Genomic DNA, 25,713 nt, shown 5'->3' on the forward strand with positions numbered 1-25,713 from the left:
AGTCAAAGCTTTCCTTAAGTGTGCCTCAGTCACAGTGGTCAGGTATTCTGCCACTGTGTACTCTGTTTAGGCCCAAATAGCATTCTAGTTTGCTCTGTTTTGTTGTTAATTCTTTCCAATGTGTCAAGTAATTATCTTTTTGTTTTCTCATGATTTGGTTGGGTCTAATTGTGTTGCTGTCCTGGGGCTCTGTGGGATCTGTTTGTGTTTGTGAACAGAGCCCCAGGACCAGCATGCTTAGGAGACTCTTTTCCAGGTTCATATCTCTGTAGGTGATGGCTTTGTTATGGACGGTTTGAGAATAGCTTCCTTTTAGGTGGTTGTAGAATTTAACGGCTCTTTTCTGGATTTTGATAATTAGCGGGTATCGGACTAATTCTGCACTGCATGCATTATTTGGTGTTTCACATTGTACACAGAGGATATTTTTGCAGAATTCTGCATGCAGAGTCTCAATTTGGTGTTTGTCCCATTTTGTGAATTCTTGGTTGGTGAGGGGACCCCAGACCTCACAACCATAAAGGGCAATGGGTTCTATAACTGATTGAAGTATTTTTAGCCAGATCCTAATTGGTATGTCGAATTTTATGTTACTTTTGATGGCATAGAATGCCCTTCTTGCCTTGTGTCTCAGATCGTTCACAGCTTTGTGGAAGTTACCTGTGGCGCTGATGTTTAGGCCAAGGTATGTATAGTTTTTTGTGTGCTCTAGGGCAACAGTGTCTTGATGGAATTTGTATTTTTGGTCCTGGCGACAGGACTTTTTTTTGGAACACCATTATTTTGGTCTTACTGAGATTTACTGTCAGGGCCCAGGTCTGGCAGAATCTGGGCAGAAGATCTAGGTGCTGTTGTAGGCCCTCCTTGGTTGGTGACAGAAGCACCAGATCATCAGCAACCTCTCTCTCTCTCTCTCTCGCTCTGTCACATCCTCTGGCTACAGTAACGTTGCAGTATTTATGACAGTAAGGAACACTGGTGGATTGATGAAGCCACTCATTCTCGGACACCTCAGTGTCTGGTGTCACCACACATTCTAGAATTCTAGAAGCATTCCTGCAAATCTCCAGCGTTGTGGTTTAAAGCAGTGAACACTGAACGAGGCCAATACAGCTGAAGAACGTGTCTAAGAGTAGGAAGCTGCAGGCCTGTAGAGACTATTTTTTGCAGGTACTATGCTGTGCTGCTACAGTACATTGGACGACACACTACACTGTATGCAGCATTATTTCCATGGCAACACCTTGTTTCCGTATGAGTCAAAGCCTATCTGTAGTGGGCTCATTGTATAACAGTGTTGTGCCCTTAAAGTTAAGTCACAGTGTATTCTGAGAAGGTAGCTAGCTGCTCTTTGAAATGTGCAGCTGACTGTTGTGCATTACCTAGGCCCCTAGTTCTTATTCCATAAAGGTGTTTCAAATCCTTTTATCATTGCAGAGAACAGTGCAACTATTTCGGAAGGATAAGAATCTGTGGTAAACTGAGGGATGCATACCAAATGGAACCCTATTCCCTTTGTAATGCACTCCTTGTGACCAGGTCCCTAGTCAAAAGTAGTGCACTATAGAGGGAATAGAGTGCCATTTGGGATGCATGTGAGATCTCGGGCTGTGTTTTTTTTCTTTCCTGATCTTGCATAACTGTGTTTAAAAGAGGGGCAGAGCAATGAATAATGCATGGCAATAGCATTGCACTCTCACACTGAACTGAAGTACGTATGCTGTGAACGCTGTGAAAAGCTAAGGACATATCAAGTGTTGTGATGGGCTAACAAGTCTTTAAAAAGCTTCTGGTTCAGAAGGGCATTTTCTTATGTTCTTAATGTGCTTGCACACCCGTTTACAACCCTGAGACAGCGAACATTAGGTGACCTTCATACCTGCCCTCTTACAGTTTAGTAGGCATGCAAGTAAAATGTACAAATTGTGTTGATAAAGAAATAAGTGATCTGGAGAATAAGTGAAAAGTGCATCAAGTACTTTGTACATTCTATGGACGTACAAATAACATGTAATGTATAAAGCATGCCTATCACACTTACCACCGGACACTTTTTTCCTCAAAGTGGCTTAGAAAAAAGAGAATATACAAACTTATGTAACAAATGATGATCAAAAGAAATCAACAAAAAGTATCTCTCATCAAGAACACAGGCTATTATGCAAAATAGTGGAATATTGTCATTTAAAGCAGCATAATATAAAGACCACTACTAATCACTACTTTGCCAAATATAAGCCTAGGGGGTGGTCAAAAGTATATGGATACCTGCTCGTCGAACATCTCATTCCAAAATCAATGGCATTAATATAGAGTTGCTGCTATAACAGCCTCCACTCTTCTGAGAAGGCTTTCCACTAGATGTTGGAACATTGCTGTGGGGACTTGCTTCCATTCAGCCACAAGACCATTAGTGAGGTCGGGGACTGATATTGGCCGATTAGGCCTGGCTTGCAGTCGGTGTTCCAATTCATCCCAAAGGTGTTTGATGGGGTTGAGGTCAGGGCTCTGTGCAGGCCAGTGAAGTTCTTCCACACGATCTCGACAAACCATTTCTGTATGGACCTCGCTTTGTGCATGGGGACATTGTCATGCTGAAACAGGGAAGGGCCTTCACCAAACTGTTGCCACAAAGTTGGAAGCACAGAATCATCTAGAATGTCATTGTATTCCCTTCACTGAAACTAAAGGGCCTAGCCCGAACCATGAAAAACAGCCCTTATAGTTGATTAGGGCAGCTCTAGCAGGGCAGAAATTTTACAAACAGACTTGTTGGAAAGGTGGCATCATATGACGGTGCCACGTTGAAAGTCACTGAGCTCTTTAGTAAGGCCATTCTACTGACAATGTTTGTCTATGGAGATTGCATGGCTGTGCCACAGGAGTGGCTGAAATAGCAGCATCCACAATTTTGAAGGGGTGTCCACATACTTTTGCATATATAGTATATTTTCGTAAAGCAATTGTATACATGTTTAAAAGCTTCCAAACATGACACCTGCCAAATAGACATAGAATGATCAACCCTTTCATGCCATTTCTACGACCGGCCCTACAAAAAACATCTACTGCAGAACAAGAATAAGCGACAGACGAGTCAACAATAAGGTAAAAGCTTTTTCCAAATGGTGAGTTAAATCAAAGCTATTTACATAAATTAAATGATTAAGTAAAGTTTATTAGGTTAGATGTATGATGACATGGAATGGAATTATGCAATTGTTATGATCGTTCAAAGTAGTCAAAATGATCAGTCATGCTGTCTAATGAGCTCTTGATCACATTAGATGATTCCGCACTGTCGTTAAAATGTTTTCTCTCCAGCTCTCTTCAGATCAAATGGTACACAGCAGAACACCTTTGTGCCTTTTCGCAAAGTACATAATTGCCTATGCCCGCTCAAAGTAGAGTAAATATAGCACTCTATTAAATGGAGGAAATTAACATTTAAAAATGAGAGAACAAAACTATTTTAAGACAGTTGCGAGCAGCTGTGACCAAACAGTAGCTACTGTATGCTGCGTACCTTTGTCCACTGTAGTCGCAGATATTGACAAACAAATCAGGAGGACATAATTACTTTTTTTATTTTTTTTATTCCAGATAATAACATCACTAAACAAACACACAGAGAACAAACAAAGAGGATACAAAATGCATTTGACCTCTTGGAATTATAATCTCCCATGTATGGATGGATTGCTGATTCTTACCTAGCTCCTCCAGCTCTGATGTCATGGATTTGGAGCGCATGGCCATGGACAGGGCAGTGGAGGGAGCCCTACGTGGAGGTGTGGGCACTGCAACAACACAACACAGAAAAGCAGGGGTGTATTCAGGGTCGTGTTCTGAACGTTGCCGATAAAGATAGAATGAATAGAGCTGACACCATTCCCCTATTCTATCTGACAGAAAATAATGTCTGCTTTATGCAATAGGCCTACATTTCTATGTGAGCGTTCTGTAACGTTACATCATCCTGAACAAGCCCCAGATGAGAGATCTACAGCAAACAGCTGGACGCATTAAAAAGTTCCTTTCCAAAATGCTTGTATGTGCTTCCGCAACGCTGCGTTGTTAATCTGACAACTTCACAAGTCTCGTAGGGTGACGCCAAGAAAGCGACCAAGTTCAGCAATCATCTAACAAAATACCTTAAAAATGCCCTTCTAAAATATGCCCCTGACAGTTAATGTACATCAGCTTTGAAATGTTTTTACCTGTGCTGCAGTACAGGCAATTCTTTTGAATGCCCCCAACTGTAAAACCACCGTCTTAACTTCAAGGCTGAAAATCAGCATAGTCATCAGGAAAAACTGCAATGTGGTCAATGCTCTTCTAGCTCGTCAGCTTCTAGCTTCCTGATACACTACAGTACAGTACGAGGACGAGCCAAGACGGTTTCGAACAGACCTGGGTTCAAATACTATCTGAAATCTTTCAAATACTTTGAACGTTTGCTCTATTCCGCCTAGACCGCGGGGTTCGCAGTTTCGTGCCTATCTATTGGTCAAGCACCTATGAAGTATTTGTAATCATTTCAAATAGTATTTAAACCCAGTTCTGGTTTGGAGGGTGAGCAGGGACCCTGACTGTGGATTCACCCCAACTAATCAGACATTGATCCTGCTGGCAGCGTGTTGTAGGGCAGAGCAGCAAGGTGGGAGAAAGAGAGAGAGAGAGGATAAAAGGCTTACCTTTCTTCCTAGCCGTGTCATCAGGGTCCAGATTCCTGCTAACCGTCACCACTTTGATGATGAGCCGGTTTCCCCCGTGTCGGATCGTATTGACCACCTGCTTGTGGCCCACCTTCACCACATTTTCCTGGTTCACCTGCAACACAGAAGACAAGACACCTAGGGTACAGTCTACATCGCTACATCACGCAATGACCGGACAGAAACATAGCATCACAACTTTAAAATGCAGGCGTAACAACACGTATTCCCACGGCTGTTACATCTCTTAACAACAACTCACTGATCAAGCTGATCTAATCTTCGCAAAGTTAACATCCCTTCATCACTCAATGACTGGACAGAAATATAAAATCACAACCTGAACTAAAGCCTCTTAGCCATTACGGTGACTATTTAGAGGACCTTGAGTGGTTCTGGACCAGTTCCAACAGACATTTCTGTGTACAGCATTCTGTGAACGACACAATTTCCCTTCCTGTGCACTTTGTGAAAGGTCTGGTTGTCCCGCTTCTAATGCTGTCTCCCACTCGCCTATGAGATCCAGTATTTGAAATCTGACACCTAATTTGCATGGCAAAAGACACATCACATTTTCTGGCCTATCTAGACAATGGATATTTTTGCTCGGGTTGTGGAGCACGCAGCTCCGATGGCCATACAAATGAAACGGAAGAGTCTAGCGATTTTAGCCAAAGCAGTCTCATTTCGCTGTGACGTTCTCAGATGGATTTAGAGCTTTCAACATGAAAAAAATATCTAAAAAACACAATAGAATTTAGTAGAATTTAAACAAGACTTTCTCTTGGTCACAGGAGGACCAAATTACCATGTGATTAGACCTGAAGTTGTAATGAGTCTGCAGCCACTTGAATGGTGTCTCTGCATCACTCAGAGGACGTTTTTGGAGAAAAGTCTCTGTCGTCAAGTTACATGACGTGACGCCAATATTGTACTCTCATTAAGTATGACCATATTTATTAGAAGGTTATAAGACAGGTGAAATGTTATGGTAAATCATTTATCATTTCAATGTTACTATATCTAGAAGGCATTTCAGTCATTTCATGCCCTATTACCCCACTTTTGTTGAAAAGGAAAAACATAATATATTGTACTATGTATTTGAGCTTGTGTCCTCAAAAGTGAGTACACCTAAGCAATGTATAACTATTGTTATCAGAAAGGTGAGTTCCAGAATTTCTAAAAGTATGCAGCATTACTAGATATTGTTTATGGCCAAGTCATGAAAAATAATTACCTTGGGGCATGTCCATTTAGGCGGAAATCTACATTTTTCCTTAACGTTCATTAAAGTATGCTGTAACAACTCCTTATCCACACGGATACAACTCTCCAACAAGTTGATCTGAACTTGGCAAAGTCATGAAGTCAGCATCTCTTCATGACTCAATGACTGGCCTGATACACTGTATAAAACCACAAGCCTTAAAATAGAAATGCAACAACCCAGAAAAACATGGCAAAGCATTGAGGTCTGACTGACATTAAAGGTGATTAGATATCTTCAGTTCTATTAGCCGTGACATTTCTTGTTGTATGGTGTAGGCTAGGTTTCTCAAGTATTTCCTGCTCAGAGGTATCTTGTGGTGTTTCAACCAGGTTTTATGTACTGTTCTCAGAACAGTATTTCCTGCTTGGAGGTCTCTGGTGGTTTTTCAACCATCCTGTATTACACTGTGCTGCTGTCTAATTAACAGTTTATGGACTGTTCTCAGACCTGTATTTCCTGCTCAGAGGTGGTCACATAGGTGTTCAACCAGTCTGTAGTACCCTGTGCTGCTGTCTAATATATCATTATTTCAAGCCACTCAATCAGGTCCATTACTCTTCCTATAACACCATGTTAAATCTGCTGTCAGTATTGACAGGCTGCTCTGCTCACTGAACAGGCCTGGTCAGTAATGGAGGAGGGGGTCCTTCTATTGATTCCATTTTATCATCTGGCAAAGGCAAAGACACACCATGTGCGTTTGTGTGGGATTTGGTTTATTCAGATCCCCATTAGCTTTTGCTGAAGCAGCAGCTATTCTTCCTGTGGTCTACACAAAAACATAAAAGACGACAAGTAACAAAACACTGATAGACTGACAGACAAGAACATTTACACAAATTGAAAACACAACAATATACAAACAATACAACTAAAGAATAATGTGTGTAGATTGTGTGTGTTAGAGTGTGTCAGTGTGCGTGTGTGTGTGTGTGTGTGTGTGTGTGTGTGTGTGTGTGTGTGTGTGTGTGTTTGTGTGTGTCATTTCCCAATCCCTATAGTGCCATGAGATGTTTTATTTTTTTTAAATGCAGTACATTTTGCTGTTTGCTTATGGCTCTGTATAATACTGTGCATTGCCGAGAATTCGTTTTGTACATGGGGACTGTGAAGAGACCCCTGGTGGCATGTCTTGTGGGTTATGTATGGGTGTCTGAAGAGACCCCTGGTGGAATGTCTTGTGGGTTATGTATGGGTGTCTGAGCTGTATGTTATTTGATTACGCAGACAATCTGGAATTATAATCACAGTAATATTTATCATAAAAACTAGAAGAGAAGCATTCAATCTCTAGTCAACCCTCAACCAGGAAAGACTGGCATGCATGTTGTTTATGTTAGTTCTGTATGTGCAGTTCAGGGCAAAGCATGCCGCTCTGTTTTGAGCCAGGTGCAACTTTGCTGCACTTGACCATATTACCAGACAGTAATCAAGATGGAACAAGACCAAAGCCTGAACAATTAGTACAATTGATTTTTGTGTGAAAAACGCAGACCATCTTTTTATAACATCTCTACAAGAACTTTGTCAATATGACTTGACCATGATAATTGACCATCCAATGTTATACTTAGGAGTTTAGCTTCCTCAACTTGCTCAATGGTCACACCTCGGGCTGTGATGGTCATGGCATTTTGTCAGCCGGTGATTGTCATGCAAATAGCTGCCAGTCTCACAGTAATTGACAATTCATTAACATAAACACGTTTAGCATTTCCTGGCTTCCACGCATAGCCTATAAGCCACTGATGCAGACCTTGGGAACATCTACATTTTATTAAAAAGTGTAATAAATCCATTTAAACAAGCCTACAGTCGTGGCCAAAAGATTTGAGAATGACACAAATATACATTTTCACAAAGTCTGCTGCCTCAGTTTGTATGATGGCAATTTGCATATACTCCAGAATGTTATGAAGAGTGATCAGATGAATTGCAATTAATTGCAAAGTCCCTCTTTGCCATGCAAATGAACTGAATCCCAAAAAACATTTCCACTGCATTTCAGCCCTGCCACAAAAGGACCAGCTGACATCATGTCAGTGATTCTCTCGTTAACACAGGTGTGAGTGTTGACGAGGACAAGGCTGGACATCACTCTGTCATGCTGATTGAGTTTGAATAACAGACTGGAAGCTTCAAAAGGAGGGTGGTGCTTGGAATCATTGTTCTTCCTCTGTCAACCATGGTCACGTGCAAGGAAACACATGCCGTCATCATTGCTTTGCAGAAAAAGGGCTTTGCAGGCAAGGATATTGCTGCCAGTAAGATTGCACCTAAATCAACCATTTATCGGATCATCAAGAACTTCAAGGAGAGTGGTTCAATTGTTGTGAAGAAGGCTTCAGGGCGCCCAAGAAAGTCCAGCAAGCGCCAGGGCCGTCTCCTAAAGTTGATTCAGCTGCGGGATCGGGGCACCACCAGTACAGAGCTTGCTCAGGAATGGCAGCAGGCAGGTATGAGTGCATCTGCATGCACAGTGAGGTGGAGACTTTTGGAGGATGGCCTGGTGTCAAGAAGGGCAGCAAAGAAGCCACTTCTCTCCAGGAAAAAAATCAGGGACAGACTGATATTCTGCAAAAGGTACAGGGATTGGACTGCTGAGGACTTGGGTAAAGTCATTTTCTCTGATGAATCCCCTTTCCGATTGTTTGGGGCATCCGGAAAAAAGCTTGTCCAGAGAAGACAAGGTGAGTGCTACCATCAGTCCTGTGTCATGCCAACAGTAAAGCATCCTGAGACCATTCATGTGTGGGGTTGCTTCTCAGCCAAGGGAGTGGGCTCACTCACAATTTTGCCTAAGAACACAGCCATGAATAAAGAATGGTACCAACACATCCTCAAGAGCAACTTCTCTCAACCATCCAGGAACAGTTTGGTGATGAACAATGCCTTTTCCAGCATGATGGAGCACCTTGCCATAATGCAAAAGTGATAACTAAGTGGCTCGGGGAACAAAACATCGATATTTTGGGTCCATGGCCAGGAAACTCCCCAGACATTAATCCCATTGAGAACTTGTGGTCAATCCTCAAGAGGCGGGTGGACAAACAAAACCCCACAAATTCTGACAAACTCCAAGCATTGATTATGCAAGAATGGGCTGCCATCAGTCAGGATGTGGCCCAGAAGTTAATTGACAGCATGCCAGGGCAGATTGCAGAGGTCTTGGAAAAGAAGGGTCAACACTGCAAATATTGACTCTTTGCATCAACTTCATGTAATTGTCAATAAAAGCCTTTGACACTTATGAAATGCTTGTAATTATACTTCAGGATTCCATAGTAACATCTGACAAAAATATCTAAAGACACTGAAGCAGCAAACTTTCTGGAAATTAATATTTGTGTCATTCTGAAAACTTTTGGCCACGACTATACACCTCCCAGCCCATTTCAGAAGAACAGAATAGTATATTCTGAGTTGTCCTTATGTTAGGTCCTGATCTGGCTATGCCAACAATATTTGTTTAGTATTCATTGGCATTATTTTATATTATTTTATAGTAAGAAAAATACAATTGAACAAAGCTGAATGAAATAGAAAGGAAATTTTCCCCCAAACGATTTCCGAGGTGAGCACATGCGGCTAATCTATGTTGAGCAGATAACAAAGAAACATGTCCTCATATACGCTCAATGTAGAGTTATTTATGCAACTTTAGTGATACAAACGTTAGGCTATATGTTTAGATTGTTAATACATTCTAAGGCTGCATGATGCGACTCTAATGATGAGTTGAAAAAAGTTGCATGAAAGGCATGTGCTCTTCTCTGTTTCTTACGAAGGCTGCACACACTTCATCAATCTCTCATTCACAATTTGACAAGCACTTTGTAATATTCTCACCCTTCAGACTAATCTTAATTTAATCTGTTTTTTACCTATAACCTACTAATAGCCTATATGTGTGGAATTATTTTAAATTTCGATTGGCGCACAAAAACAAAACATGTCATCCTTAGCCTGCACTCAAATAGCGAATGGAGGTTGCATGTGGTTACAATAAGGCTAGGGAAAGCTAAGCTTTCCCTAATGTAAAGTGAATTAAATTGCCCAAATTATTTAACCTAATTAGCCTACTCCTTTCTATACAGAAATACATCGAATCATTCAAAATAGACTACTAGAGCTTGATTTGGCCACAGAGGATGATTAGCTTCTTAAAAAAATATGAGTTGTGGATTGTTTTAAATCTGCCTTTCCTTCTACAGTGAGAAGGAAAGTCAGCGCACGCAAAGTAGAGAGATCAACCGAGGCATCTCGCAATATATTTCAAAATATGATCACGGGAAAACAGTTTGGAAAGAAAATGGTTATTGCTGTAAAGGGAAGACAATGAAAACACAAATCTGTCTTTTAGTATTCAAAATTTGCAATTTAATTGTGAGAACAACGGTATAGCCTCTCTTATTGGCACCAGCAATCTCCCTGGTGATTCCCCATGCGCATATTCACTATTTATCATTGTTGAGTCAGTGCTATTTAAAAGTTTGTTTTTGGACAATATATGTCCTCCAGCTAAGATGGACGTCGTATTATATTTGTGTCTCCCCTTCACGTAGGCCCATTATATGGACAAAGTCACTTTTATTGCTCTGTTTGTCAGTGTCAGCGAGGTAGGCTACCCTTTCATTTGTAGTATTAAAAAAAATTCAGCTAATGTCTCCAGTCATCGAAAGTATAGTAGAATTGTATGAAATGTGTTAATAAAAAGCCACATTTTTCCCATGCAAAGAATGAAGAAATGTACCTGATATAGTCTATAACCTAGGCCTACTCTAAACTATATGCGCTCAGCCAAGCATTGAGTGGTATAGTTTGCAAACAGTGATTGAGTTATATTATTAGCCTAAATTATGACTATCCAATCTACTCAATCACATTAGGAATAGCAGGCTATCTTACATAAGTCTGCAAATGCGATGATGCACGTAATGCTTTATTATAAAGGTGCATTTCTATGGTGAAAATGTTCTTCCCCAAACTTGAAACTCACGGGCCTATGTAGAACCTACGCCAGGTAGGCTACAACGGTTGTAAAGCGGATTCATGTGCTTGATTTGAAGAATTGAGCAATAAATATAGCAGCACGAGAAAGCTGGGATCTGCTTTTAAATAGGGGCTAGTCAAAACTCTGTTTTCACACGCGATTGTGCAATTGGGCTTATAAGAACACGTTTCACTGGGTTCTGTAGGCTATGTGCTCTCTAACTGTGTTCCAGGGGTCCTAGGCCTATAGGCCTATGGGCGATTAAAACATATAGGCCTATGGGCTAGGCTACATGCCTCATGCGACATTTATTGCCTAAGACTGCACACGCTGGGCATCATTCACAAGCGATGATACATCATTCACAATTGATAACATTGTCCCCCATCAGACTATTAATAGTGGCTTTACATATCCTAAATGATATAGGTGTGGAATTACTTTTGATTTAGAATGGATCTGTTGGAACTGGAGGATGGAAATGGAAAAAGCTATATTTTGGTTATCACTATGGCAACTGCCTCCAGGAACAATAAAAAAACACAATAATTACATCTTACAGTTAAATGAGAAAACGAGGAAAAGGAACGAAACAACAATATGTACATAACTGCCATGCGGCACAGTATTTGGAGTTTCAGTACAGAAAAAGATCATAGCGAATGGAGGCCGCTTTTCCAGCGGTTCATTCCATGCCAGCCAGGTAGGCAACTCCTGTTGTAAAGTAAAGCAATGTGCTTAACATTAGGAAAGATGAGGAATAAATATAGTAGGCCTAGCCTCTAGAAAGCTGATGGGATCCTCTTTTTAATAAAGGCCATCAACAACAAAAAATTCTCCCGCAATTGCGTAGCCTATAGAAATGTTGTGCAACATGAGCTCATGGGCTCTCATTAAGTGTCTGATTTCATTTTCGATTATATTTGCATTGATGCCAAATGATTAGAGATGGATTAGAGGGACATGTCATTAGCGACAGGCAGTTAGCAAGTTCGGTAGGCTACTAATGACCGTTAGCTGCATCAGAGCACAGTTTTAGAGAAGCCGAGTTACCGTGACTACACGTTCACGTGTAATTTGACTGTGTTCATGATTCGTGACAGCTGGTGTGGCAGTAATATGGTCACCATAACAGCCCTAGTCACACCCTTAATGCACAACTCCAGTTGAGGTTTAGGTCTTAGAAAATGTTCTGAACCAAATACAATGCTTTTAGTTTTAGATGTATTTAAAGCTGCAATATGTAACTTTTTGGGCGACCCGACCAAATTCATATACACTGAACAAAAATATAAACACAACATGTAAAATGTTGATCCCGTGTTTCATGAGCTGAAATAAAAGATCCCAGAAATGTTCCATAAGCACAAAAAGCTTATTTCTCTAAAATGTTGTGCACAAATTTGTTTACACCCCTGTTAGTGAGCATTTCTCCTTTCCAAGATAATCCATTCTCCTGACGTGTGGCATATCAAGAAGCTGATTAAACAGCATGATCATTACACAGGTGCATATTGTGCTGGGGACAATAAAAGGCCACTCTAAAATGTGCAATTTTGTCACACAACACAATGCCACCGAAATAGGAATATTTCTGTCTGTAATAAAGCCTCTTTGTGGGGAAAAATGTATTCTTATTGGCTGGGCCTGGCTCCCCAGTTTGTTCAGTATAGAAATATGAATTACAGATCTGTCATTGAAGGCAAGTCTAAGAATTGCTAGACTGGTCCTTATGTGCGCTATTTCTATATCACCATTCTTAAGTTTATTTTTTGCTTCTTTTACCTTCAGTTTATTACATCAGCTTCAAACCGCTAAATATACAATATTTTTGTTATTTAAAATATATTTCACAGCGGTTTAAGGGTAAAAGGGTGCTTTTCTATTTTTTAGGCAGCGGAATTACTTTAGCTTCCGTCCACACCTGTGGACACACACACTCCTTTAGGCTTTAGTTTAATATATAGCACATAAAGGTGCTTAATACAGTCTGCTACCATTCTCAATAGTTTGCCATTATGGTTGTCTATACCTGGTGGGTATCATTATAGATGGATAAGAATAGTTTTTCCACCACTCCCATACCAACTTCACCAAATTCAAAAGAGCAATCCTTCTCTTTCATGATTAGATATTTTTATAAAAAAATATGATGATTCACTGCTCAATGTTGTTTATTTATTGATTTCGATCCCCATTAGCTTTTGCAGAAGCAGCAGCTACTCTTCCTGGGGTCCAGTTTTTCCACTTTACTAGTGAAATAAACATTGAACAGATTGGCAATATCAAAAGGTTTTGTTCTAAATGACCCATCAACTTCACTGAACGATGGAGAGTAATTGGGTTTTCTGCCCATGATGTCATTTAAGGTACTCCAAAGTATTTATCCATTGTATTTTACGTCATTTATGTTGGTTTGATAATATCCTTTACTCTTCCCTTTGCTAAGTTTAGTCTCAAAATGTCTCAATTTACAGAATGTAAATGTATTTTGCTATTTGCCTCATGACTCCTGCATGCTTTGTTGACTACGAACTTTCTTTACCCAACCGTGGGACAGACTGTTTGTTCCCACACTCGGGACTCTGACTCTCTATTGGTTACACAGACTTTTGGCCTCCCATCCTATTCTAACCACCTCTCGCCGGCTTTGTATTCATGTTACCTGATGACATTGCTGTACAATATGATCTTGTTGCCATCTGATGCACATTCAGATGTCATAAATCAGCACTGCAGAGCTCTCCCTGTCCTATGCTGTGCCTTGATTGTATTACTGTTGATGATATCTGGAAATGTGCATGTACACCCTGGCCCATCTACTGTTGCTAGCCCCAATTCTGACTTGTGCTCTGATATCTGCTTCACTGATTTCTGCTCTCGTAAAACCCTGGGTTTGCTGCAGGTTAACCCTAGAAGGTTATTTCCTAAAATGGATCAATTGAAAGTGTGGGTTCACAGCTCCAGTCCAGATGTGTTGGTCATTACTGAGACGTGGTTAAGGAAGAGTGTTTTGAATACTGATGTTAACCTTTCTGGTTATAACCTTTTCGGCAAGACAGAGCTTCCAAAGGTGGGGGAGTGGCAATCTTTACCAAGGATCACCTTCAGTGCTCGGTTGTCTCCACCAAGTCTGTCACCAAACAATATGATTTGCTGGTTTTAAGTATTCAACTTTCAAATAGCTCTTTGTTGACTGTTGCTGGGTGCTATCGTCCTCCATCAGCACCGGCCTGTACCCTACCTGCCCTATGCTCTCTCCTAGCCCTCTACACCAAGTATGAATTTGTCCTGCTAGGTGACCTAAACTGGGACATGCTTAAACCACCTGACCAAGTCCTAAAGAAATGGGACTCCCTAAATCTTTCTCAGATTATTACCAATCCCACAAGGTATGACGCCAAACACCCAGAAAAGGCTACTCTTCTTGATGTTATCCTCAGAAATACTCCTGATTGGTATCAGTCTGGTGTTTTCTGTAATGACCTTAGTGATTACTGTTTTACAGCCTATGTTCGTAATGGCTGCTCAGTGAAACGACCTGTCCTGATTTGACATAAGACACTTGCTAAAAAACTTCAATGAGCAAGCCTTCCTTCATGAACTGGCCTCTGTAAAATGGTATAGAATCAGCATGATCCCCTCTGTCGAAGACGCTTGGACCTTCTTCTTTGATATTTTCAGTGGTATTGTTAACAAACACGCCCCCATAAAGAAAATAAGAATTAAAAACAGGTTCAGCCCCTGATTCAACCGTGATCTTGCAGAGTTACTCCACCTCAAGAATTGCATTTGGCGAAAGGCTCGGCACACGCATACTCAGGCTGACTGGCTCTCGTTCAGGCAAATGAGAAATACGTGCACTCAGGCTATCTGGAAGACCACAGTTAGTTACTTTAAGGAGCAGTTCTCTCTCTGTGGGTCTAACCCCAAGAAGTTCTGGGAAACAGTTAAAGACCTGGAGAATAAACCCTCCTCCTCACAGCTGCCCATGTCCCTTAAAGTTGATGATGTGGTTGTTACTGACAAGAAGCACATGGCTGAGCTCTTTAATCACCACTTCATTAAGTCAGTATTCCTATTTGACTCAGCCATGCCTCCTTGCCCATCCAACGTTTCCTCATCTCCCACCCATTATAATGCGACTATCCCCGATGCTTCTCCCTATTTTTCCCCTGCCCCGCTACAAAGTTTCTCCCTGCAGGCAGTCACTGAGTATGAGATGCTAGAGGAGCTCCTGAAACTTGACCCCCAAAAAACATCTGGGTCAGATGGTTTAGACCCTTTCTTCTTTAAGGTTGCTGCCCCTATCATCGCCAAGCCTATCTCCAAACTTTTTAACCTGTCTCTCCTTTCTGGGGAGGTTTCCATTGCTTGGAAGGCAGCCACGGTTCGTCCTTTATTTAAAGGAGGAGATCAAGCTGATCCTAACTGTTATAGGCCTATTTCTATTCGGACCTATTTATCAAAAGTGTTGGAAAAACTTGTCAACAATCAACTGGCTGGCTTTCTTGATGTCTATAGTATTCTCTCTGGTATGCAATCTGGTTTCTGCTCAGGTTATGGATGTGTCACTGCAACCTTAAAGGTTCTCAATGATGTCACCATTCCCCTTGATTCTAAGCAATGTGCTGCTATTTTTTATTGACTTGGCCAAAGCTTTTGATACGGTAGACCATTCCATTCTTGTGGGCCAGCTAAGGAATACTGATGTCTCTGAGGGGTCTTTGGCCTGGTTTGCTAACTACCTCTCTCAAAGAGTGCAGTGTATAAAGTCAGAAAATCTGCTGTCTCAGCCACTGCCTGTCACCAAGGGAGTACCCCAAAGCTCAATCCTAGGCCCCACGCTCTTCTCAATTTACATCAACAAAATAGCTGAGGCAGTAGGAAGCTCTCTCATCCATTTATATGCAGATTATACAGTCTTATACTCAGCTGGGCCCTCCCCGGATTTTGTGTTAAATGCCCTACAACAAAGCTTTCTTAGTGTCCAACAAGCTTTCTCTACCCTTAACCTTGTTCTGAACACATCCAAAACAAAGGTAATGTGGTTTGGTAAGAAGAATGCCCCTCTCCCCACAGGTGTGATTACTACCCTAGAGGATTTAGAGCTTGAGGTAGTCACCTCATACAAGTACTTGGGAGTATGGCTAGACAGTACACTGTCCTTCTCTCAGCACATATCAAAGCTACAGGCTAAAGTTAAACCTAGACTCTATCATAATCGCTCCTCTTTCACCCCAGCTGACAAACTAACCCTGATTCAGATGACCATCCTACCCATGCTAGAATAAGGAGACATAATTTATAGATCAGCAGGTAAGGGTGCTCTCGAGCAGCTGTTCTTTACCATTCGGCCATCAGATTTTCCACCAATGCTCCTTATAGGATACATCACTGCACTCTATACTCCTCTGTAAACTGGTCATCTCTGTATACCCGTCTTATTTATAAAACCCTCTTAGGCCTCACTCCCCCCTATCTGAGATATCTACTGCAGCCCACATCCTCCACATACAGAGCTGTCAGTCACATTCTGCCAGTCACATTATGTTAAAGGTCCCCAAAGCACACACATCTCTGGGTCGCTCGTCTTTTCAGTTCGCTGCAGCTAGCGACTGGAACAAGCTGCAACAAACACACAGACTGGACAGTTTTATCTCAATCTCTTCATTCAAAGACTCAATCATGGACACACTTACTGACAGTTGTGGCTGCTTTGCGTGATGCATTGTTGTCTTTACCTTCTTTCCCTTTATGCTGGTGTCTGTGCCCAATAATGTTTGTACCATGTTTTGTGCTGCTACCATGTTGTTTTGCTACCATGTTGCTGTCATGTTGTGTTGCTACCATGCTGTGCTGTCATGTGTTGCTGCTTTGCTATGTTGTTGTCTTTAGTCTCTTTATGTAGTGTTGTGTTGTCTCTCTTGTCGTGATGTGTGTTTTGTCCTATATTTCTATGTAATATATTGTAAAAATAAAAAAATATGGATCCCAGCCCCCGTCCCCGCAGGAGGCCTTATGCCTTTTGGTAGGCCGTCATTGGAAATAAGAATTTGTTCTTAACTGACTTGCCTAGTTAAATAAAGGTTAAATAATAATAAAACAAAAATGTCACCTAAACTGCTGAGCTACTGTACCTGTATTGTTTCCCACCTCTTTTGGATAATTTCTTTGAACCATACCATTTTTCAATTCCTCAATTCCTGTCAACAATTGGCATGTAATACAAACACTTCCAGTGCTGCATCTGGATTCACTTCCTCTACACATCAGACTAACATACATGTTTTACATCTTAAACAATAAAAAACAAAAGTACAATCTCTTATAAATTACTTTAGGCCCAACCTTTGACACTGGCTTTCTTTGTTATTGCCACAAAGCTATGGTCACTACAGCCAATGGGAACTGATATTACATTGGAGCAAAGCTCTGCAGCATTAGTGAAGATATGATCAATACAAGTAGACGTCACAGATCCAACCATAGAATTAGGACTTAGAATACTAGAATGGGGAAAAACTTCTTATGATGGTCCAAAGGTCAGCCATGTTGGTCAGGGAGTTGGTCAACCATAGTTTGCAAGTGCTGTCATAAGATATAGTTTAAAACAATGAATGTGAAGAATTTATCTGCACTGTATTTGTCTTAGCTAGCTAGTCAGCCAGTTTTGGAGAAATTATTCCATAAAATGTTCAAATTAACTGCCAATATGACAACATTCCATTCAAACAATGCTGTCAATCCACAGCCATACACTGGCTCAAATCAGTTGATGATATGACTTAGACAAGTTGTAAATGTAACAAGTACTGACATTGTATCATATAATAGCACTCCAAGTTTTCCAAGAAAATAAAATCTGGAGACATATGTTGACATATTTTAGAGGCTATTTATACTGGAAATTGGTATACAACCCGTGCAGACTGTATTTATAATTATATGACAATATTATAGGTTGACTATAATTCCATTACAACATTTCTGATACATCACATGCCTTACTATTATCTTCCTGCATATGCAAAATCTGGATTATGCCTCTACTGCCATTCATTCAAATTAGACTGTTTTGGATTTCTCCCTGACCAAAGATGGCTGTAATTTTTGCACTATTATGGAACTTTGAGGGTTTATACATAGTCTCTATAGTAATTTAATATGATCTCTATGGATCCAATACATTTGGTATGCACTCTAGTTGATTGAGTAATAACCTGAGTCATATTACAGGCATTAGTTACAATTAGAAGCTTCCTCTTGATAGGATAGCTAGTTGCTAACCAGTCAATGTTCAGGTCACCCAGAAAATAGACCTCTCTGTTGACATCACATAGATTATCAAGCATTGCACACATATTATCCAAATACTGACTGTTAGCACTTGGTGGCGTCTAGCAGCACCCCAAAGGCTTTAGATGAGGCAGGTGCAACCACAGCACTTCAACAATATTTGACATGCGATCCTCTCTAAGCTGTACAGGAATATGGCTCTGAACATATACAGAAAATCCTCACCCATTCCTGTATTTTCTGTAGATGTTATATCCTTGTATTGCTACTGCTGTATCATAAAATGAATTATCTAAGTGAGTTTCAGAGATGGACAGTATATGAATGTTATCTGATGTTAGCAAGTTACTGATTTCATGAACCTTATTTCTAAGGCTACACATATTAATTTGGGCCATTCTTAGCCCTTTCCTGGGTAGCTTATGGGAGATAGACATACTATTTGTGTATGTGTGTGTCTGTGTTTGGCTACGAGGAATTCATCTAGTCAGCACTATTGTGAATTTAAACCGGCCAATGCATCTCCTCTTTATGTCACTGGTGATAAACAGATCATTACTGTTAAGTACATAAATCATGAGGGTATTGTGCCGCTGGAACTATGCAGCAATAAACACTAAGGCTTGCCAAAGAGACTGTTCCGTCTTATTGACACAGTATGTTTTAGCCTTCTGTTTAAACTGGTCAAATCCATGGTTGCGTCAAAATGGCACCCTATTCCCTATGTGGTGCATTGCTTTTGACCAGGGCCCATAAAATATGGTTAAACTTAGGATCCTAAGCATCAACCAAACAAGCCAAACACAAGCTCTGACAATAACGTTCAAAAGCCTTCTGCACACAGCAATTTATCCCCCAGCTTCCAGCTAGGCTAATCACACACCCTGAATGCATTGTACTGTAGCGACCCTGCATCATCAGCATGTACACTGAGTGTACAAAACATTAGGAACAGCTAATATTGCACCCTTTTTGCCCTCAGAACAGCCTCAATTCGTCGGGGCATGGACTCTACAATGTGTCGAAAGCGTTCAACAGGGATGCTGGCCCATGTTGACCCCAATGCTTCCCACAGTTGTGTCAAGTTAGCTTGATGTCCATTGGGTGGTGGACCATTCTTGATACCCACGGGAATCTGTTGAGCGTGAAAACCCCAGCAGCGTTGCAGTCCTTGACACACTCAAACCAGTGCACCCGGCACCTACTACCATACTCCGTTCAAAGGCACTTAACTATTTTGTCTTAAATATTCACCCTCTGAATGGCACACATACACAATCCATGTCTCGATTGATTTAAAAATCCTTCTTAAATCAATAAGGGATCATAGCTTTCACCTGGATTCACCTGGCCAGTCTATGTCATGGAAAGAGTAGGTGTTCCTAATGTTTTGTATACTGGAGCTGTCAATGGCATGCAAGACTATGATCCAACGTTGGACGACAATTCCATTATAGTTCAAAACTAAACAGAAATCAGTGGCACTAAGACAGAATTAGACAAATAGAAGACTTAAAAAGACTGATTTTACAAGAGACGTGTCACTCGTGAAAAACTGCTGTTACGAGCAATGCCTTCACTCATCCACTTCTAATAACACACAGTACAGCAGATATTTTCTGCATATATGGCTGACACTGGAAAACACAGAACAAACATCAGCTCTGGGAGCTAAAGCCAACAATCTTCTCTCGAATCTGAGATCCTGTCACAAACACATCATATCCAAATATTACCAAACAATCTCGACACTTTTACTCATAAAAGTTCTCAATACCCATCATGCGTTACTCTTAAAGTTTCCGTCGCACAGTTAGACAGCTGATATTAAGAGATCTGGGGACTGCATTATAGAGCCAAGCCAAAAGCCAGGGGAGTGCCTTCATCATAATAGGGACAGCAAGCAATGTATTGAAGCCAAGTGTCATCACAACCCCCAACTGCCAGAGAAGTGTCCAAATGGCTATGATGGGTTCTGACTTCTTGATTTGAAATATAGTTCAGCATCAGGTATCCTATGGAAAGGTGAAGGGCCACAGTCTTGTTTCTACACCAGAGGTTAATGGTTATCTGTAGGAGGAATGTATATGGTTATGGAGAGCTGTGGATTAGTGAGGAATAGGGGCCAAGGTCAGGTCACATTAAGGGAGTCACTTAACTTCCTGCCTAGCAATAAAGATGTAATGTTTAGAGGGAAGGAGGAGACATCACCCAAATTGGGGTATAAATACTTGTGCTGCTGGGAACATGTTTTTGTCTGTTCAGCTGTCTGACCCATTGGGTGAATAAACTTAGTTTGAGCTTTACTACTCGTCAGTGAGTTTTTACTCTTTATTTAGAACCTAACAGCTAGAAGGCTGTTCACCCATGGTGTTGATGATGGATGGTCAGTTTGTTCGCCTATTTTGCACTGAGAAGGTTACTCAAACCTAGTTTGAATTGTTGAAATCATTATTGAAAACATGACTAGCTGTTATGCGAGCATAATAGAATGCTAAAGCTTCTATAACGCCAGTTCCACAGTCCCAGTGTGACAGACGATGCTGATCCTTTGGGGAAGGCGAGTCTCCTCTCTGACCTCTGATTCCGCATTAAAGTTCAAAAGCCTTCTGCACACAGCAATCTATCCCCCAGCTTCTAAAGTGTCCAGAAAGACAGACTACAACCATAGCTCATGTATTTCATAATGATGATGCCTCCATAACAGAAAGAGTCCCAGAGTGACAGAATCATGCTCATCCCATGGGGAAGGTGAAATACTCCTTACCTTCTGTGACCTCTGCCTTATCCAAGCCACCACCACGACTCCCCTATGGACACAACCCCCCTAATGCTGCCTTCTCTACACCACCACAACTCCCAAAAGACACAACACCCTAATACATGGGTGAAAGTAAGGCAGTACGGTCCGGTACAGCATCCCGGCAAAATAAACAGTGGGGGTACGCTGGAACAGTAAAACATGAGCCTATCACAATAATTAAAACAAAATGTCAAGAAAATTGTAGACTACTTTTAATCATTACCGCATGTCAGAGGCATGAAAAATGAGCGAATGGACTTGAAAACGGGTGGTATGGTCTACACTCCAAAATGTGATGTGGTTCGACGAGAACAATGATATTTTGCCAAGGCAGAGAAGAGTGGCCCGACACCGAGGCACGCACGGACAGCAGTAGACGCATACATTCTAGCCTAATGACAATCGCCACGTTATTGCACTTCTTGGTGTTTAGTGTAACAGATGTTTCTTTCCATTCACCACTAATTTGGAGGCTGTAAATATGTTTTGAGTGGATGAACGTGCATGGGTAGCCTAGTAAAGGTGCCCTTTGAAGTGATTGTTTGACAATCAGATGAAGACATAATGTTTTTGCCACAATAAAAGTAATACATTTTAAAAGTGAAATGCCAAATCTTTACAACTAGGCCCACAGAGATCCTATTGAACTAATAGGAATTCTTCGTGTAGTTCTATGATTAGGCCCCCCAGGAAGAAATGTATTCTACTTTCACCACTGCCCTAACATCACAACCCCCTAATTCCACAACCCCATAACGAGATCTCAAATCAAATCAAATTGTATTTTTCACATGCACCGAACACAACAGGCATAGACCTTATAGTGAAACGCTTACTTACAAGCCCTTAACCAACAATGCAGTTTTAAGAAAATACCTAAATAAAAAGTAAGAGATAAGAATAACAAATAATTAAAGAGCAGCAGTAAATAACAATAGCGGGGCTATATACATGGGGTACCAGTGCAGAGTCAATGTGCGGGGGCACCGGTGTCGAGGTAATTGAGGTAATATGTACATGTAGGTAGAGTTATTAAAGTGACTATGCATAGATGATAAAAACAGAGAGTAGCAGCGATGTAAAAGAGGGGGAGGTGGGGGGGGGGGGCAATGCAAATAGTCTGGGTAGCCATTTGATTAGATGTTCAGGAGTCTTATGGCTTGGGGGTAGAAGCTATTTAGGAGCCTCTTGGACTTAGACTTGGCGCTCCGGTACTGCTTGCCATGAGATAGCAGAGAGAACAGTCTATGACTAGGGTGGCTGGAGTCTTTGACCATTTTTAGGGCCTTCTTCTGACACCGCCTGGTATAGAGGTCCTGGATGGCAGGAAGCTTGGCCCAGGTGATGTACTGGGCCGTACGCATTACCCTCTGTAGTGCCTTGCGGTTGGAGGCCGAGCAGTTGCCATACCAGGCAGTGTAGCAACCTGCCAGGATGCTCTCGATGGTGCGGCTGTAAAACCTTTTGAGAATCTGAGAACCCATGCCAAATCTTTTCAGTCTCCTGAGGGGGAATAGGTGTTTTCGTGCCCTCTTCACGACTGTCTTGGTGTGCTTGGACCATGTTAGTTTGTTGGTGATGTGGACACCAAGGAACTTGAAGCTCTCAACCTGCTCCACTACAGCCTCGTCGATGAGAATGGGGGCGTGCTCGGTCGTCCTTTTCCTGTAGTCCACAATCATCTGCTTTGTCTTGATCACGTTGAGGGAGAGGTTGTTGTCCTGGCACCACACGGCCAGCTCTCTGACCTCCTCCCTATAGCCTGTCTCATTGTTGTTGGTGATCAGGTCTACCACTGTTGTGTCATCAGCAAACTTACTGATGGTGTTGGAGTCATGCTTGGACATGCAGTCATGAGTGAACAGGAAGTACAGGAGGGGACTTAGCACGCACCCGAGGGCCCCCGTGTTGAGAATCAGCATGGTGGATGTGTTGTTACCTAACCTTACCACCTGGGGGCGGCCCATCAGGAAGTCCAGGATCCAGTTGCAGAGGAAGGTGTTTAGTCCTAGGGTCCTTAGTTTTGAGCACCATAGTGCTTTGAGGGAATTCCTCCTATTGAACGCTGAGCTGTAGTCAATGAATAGCATTCCAGGTGTGAAAGGGCAGTGTGAAGTGCGATTGAAATTGCATCATCTGTGGCTTTGATGGTGCAGTATGCAAATTGGAGTGGGTCTAGGGTTTCTGGGACAATGGTGATGATGTGAGCCATGACCAGCCTTTCAAAGCATTTCATGGCTACAGACGTGAGTGCTATGGGTCGGTAGTCATTTAGGCAGGTTACCTTAGTGTTCTTGGGCACAGGGACTATGGTGGTCTGCTTGAAACATGTTGGTATTACAGACTCAGACAGGGAGAGGTTGAAAATGTCAGTGAAGAAACTTGCCAGTTGGTCAGAGCATGCTCGGAGTACACGTCCTGGTAATCCGTCTGGCCCTGCGACCTTGTGAATGTTGACCAGTTTAAAGTTCTTACTCACATCGGCTGTGCAGAGCGCGATCACACAGTTGTCCGGAACAGCTGTTGCTCTCATGCATGTTTCAGTGTTACTTGCCTCGAATCGACCATAGAAGTTATTTAGCTCGTCTGGTAGGCTCGTGTCACTGGGCAGCTCTTGGCTGTGCTTCCCTTTGTAGTCTGTAATAGTTTGCAAGCCCTGCCACATCCGACGATCATCGGAGCCGGCGTAGTACGAGCCGATCTTAGTCCTGTATTGACGCTTTGCCTGTTTGTGGTTCGTCGGAGGGTTGTAGTGGGATTTCTTATAAGCTTCTGGGTTAGAGTCCCGCTCCTTGAAGTCGGAAGCTCTACCCTTTAGCTGTGAATGTTGCCTGTAATCCATGGCTTCTGGTTGGGGTATGTATGTACAGTCACTGTGGAGACGACATCCTCGATGCACTTACTGATAAAGCCAGTGACTGATGTGGTGTACTCCTCAATGCCATCGGAAGAATCCCAGAACATATTCCAGTCTGTGCTAGCAAAACAGTCTTGAAGTTTAGCATCTGCTTCATCTGACCACTTTTTTATAGACCGAGTCACTGGTGCTTCCTGCTTAAATTTTTGATTGTAAGCAGGAATCAAGAGGATAGAATTATGGTCAGATTTGCCAAATGGAGGGCAAGGGAGAGCTTTGTACGCATCTCTCTGTGTGGAGTAAAGGTGGTCTAGAATTGTTTTCCCTCTGGTTGCACGTTTAACATGCTGATAGAAATGAGGTAAAACTGATTTAAGTTTCCCTGCATTAAAGTCTCCGGCCACTAGGAGCGCCGGCTCTGGATGAGCATTTTCCTGTTTGCTTATGGCTGTATACAGCTCATTGAGTGCGGTTTTAGTGCCAGCATCGGTCTGTGGTGGTATGTAGACCGCTATGAAAAATACAGATGAAAACTCTCTAGGTAGATGGTGTGGTCTACAGCTTATCATGAGATAATCTACCTCAGGCGAGCAAAACTTTGAGACTTCCTTAGATATCGTGCACCAGCTGTTGTTTACAAATATACATAGACCGCCACCCCTTGTCTTACCAGAAGCTGCTGTTCTATCCTGCCGATACAGTGTATAACCCGCCAGCTGTATGTTATTCATGTCGTCGTTCAGCCACGACTCTGTGAAACATAAGATATTACAGTTTTAATGTCCCGTTGGTAGGATATACTTGCTTTCAGTTCGTCCCATTTATTTTCCAGCGATTGAACATTAGCTAGCAGGACGGAAGGCAAAAGCAGATTAGCCACTCCTCGCCTAATCCTCACAAGGCACCCTGATCATTTTCCGCAAAATCTCTGTTTCCTTCTCCAGTTTTATGACGGGGATCTGACGGGGATCTGGTCCGACTCACTGAAGAAAAACTATTTGTCTAATCTGAGGTGAGTAATTGCAGTTCTGATGTCCAGAAGCTCTTTTCGGTCATAAGAGACGGTAGCAGCAACATTATGTACAAAACAAGTTACGAACAACGCGAAAAAACATACAAAATAGCATGGTCGGTTAAGAGCCGATAAGACGGCATCCATCCCCTCCGACGCCAATTGATCTCAGCTCAATTCAGGGCGTGACAAGATGCAAATCAATCTCCCAAACAGGAAATGATCATCTGCCATCTCACCAGTGTCATTTAATCTAGTTAATCTCATTACGTTTGGGCTACAGTGAGAGAGCAGGATACGGACAGACTGAGACAGAGAAGGCATAACACACATACACACACCACACTTGCATATGTATCCCATAAATCATTAAACCCTGATGAAATTTAATGACTATTTACCAGCATCAAGTCACATTATGATGGCTTCCAAAGTGATGTCTAATTATTTTAGTCCCACCCTTCAGCTCCATTATACCCCTCCCATCCATCTCTGAACACCATCCGGTTTTGATTGCTATTTGCCATATATTTTTCAACAGTGCTGTGATGTTTCACAAAAGTTCTTTCTAAACCTTTCTATTCTCATACTTTCTAAATTAAAGACAAACATTTTTGCTATGAGTATTATTATATTGTTGATCAACTGACAGACTTTTTAAATCACCCAGCAGTGGTATTTGCAGAGTTGCAATTCTTCTATTTATCTTTGTGTTGCATGAAAGGTGAAATAAATACAATTGTGTAAATGTCTAGTAG

The 25,713-nt window shown here is 41.7% G+C and overlaps 1 protein-coding gene across 2 annotated transcripts in view; it reads right to left on the minus strand.

The window, feature by feature from the left end:
- The window catches only part of shank2b (SH3 and multiple ankyrin repeat domains 2b), a 163,486-nt gene that overhangs the window by 14,177 nt on the left and 123,596 nt on the right, over nt 1-25,713 (minus strand). For both annotated transcript variants that reach the window (XM_014147798.2, XM_045696893.1), the window contains 4 exons: nt 4,698-4,833; nt 3,714-3,800; nt 3,527-3,535; nt 2,042-2,068 (listed from right to left, as the gene is read on the minus strand). In XM_014147798.2, coding sequence (XP_014003273.2) covers nt 2,042-2,068; nt 3,527-3,535; nt 3,714-3,800; nt 4,698-4,833 — 259 coding nt within the window. The remainder of the gene's footprint in view (nt 1-2,041; nt 2,069-3,526; nt 3,536-3,713; nt 3,801-4,697; nt 4,834-25,713) is intronic.

This window comes from Salmo salar, chromosome ssa16 (assembly GCF_905237065.1).
Source record: "Salmo salar chromosome ssa16, Ssal_v3.1, whole genome shotgun sequence".
Classification (NCBI taxonomy): Eukaryota; Metazoa; Chordata; class Actinopteri; order Salmoniformes; family Salmonidae; genus Salmo; species Salmo salar.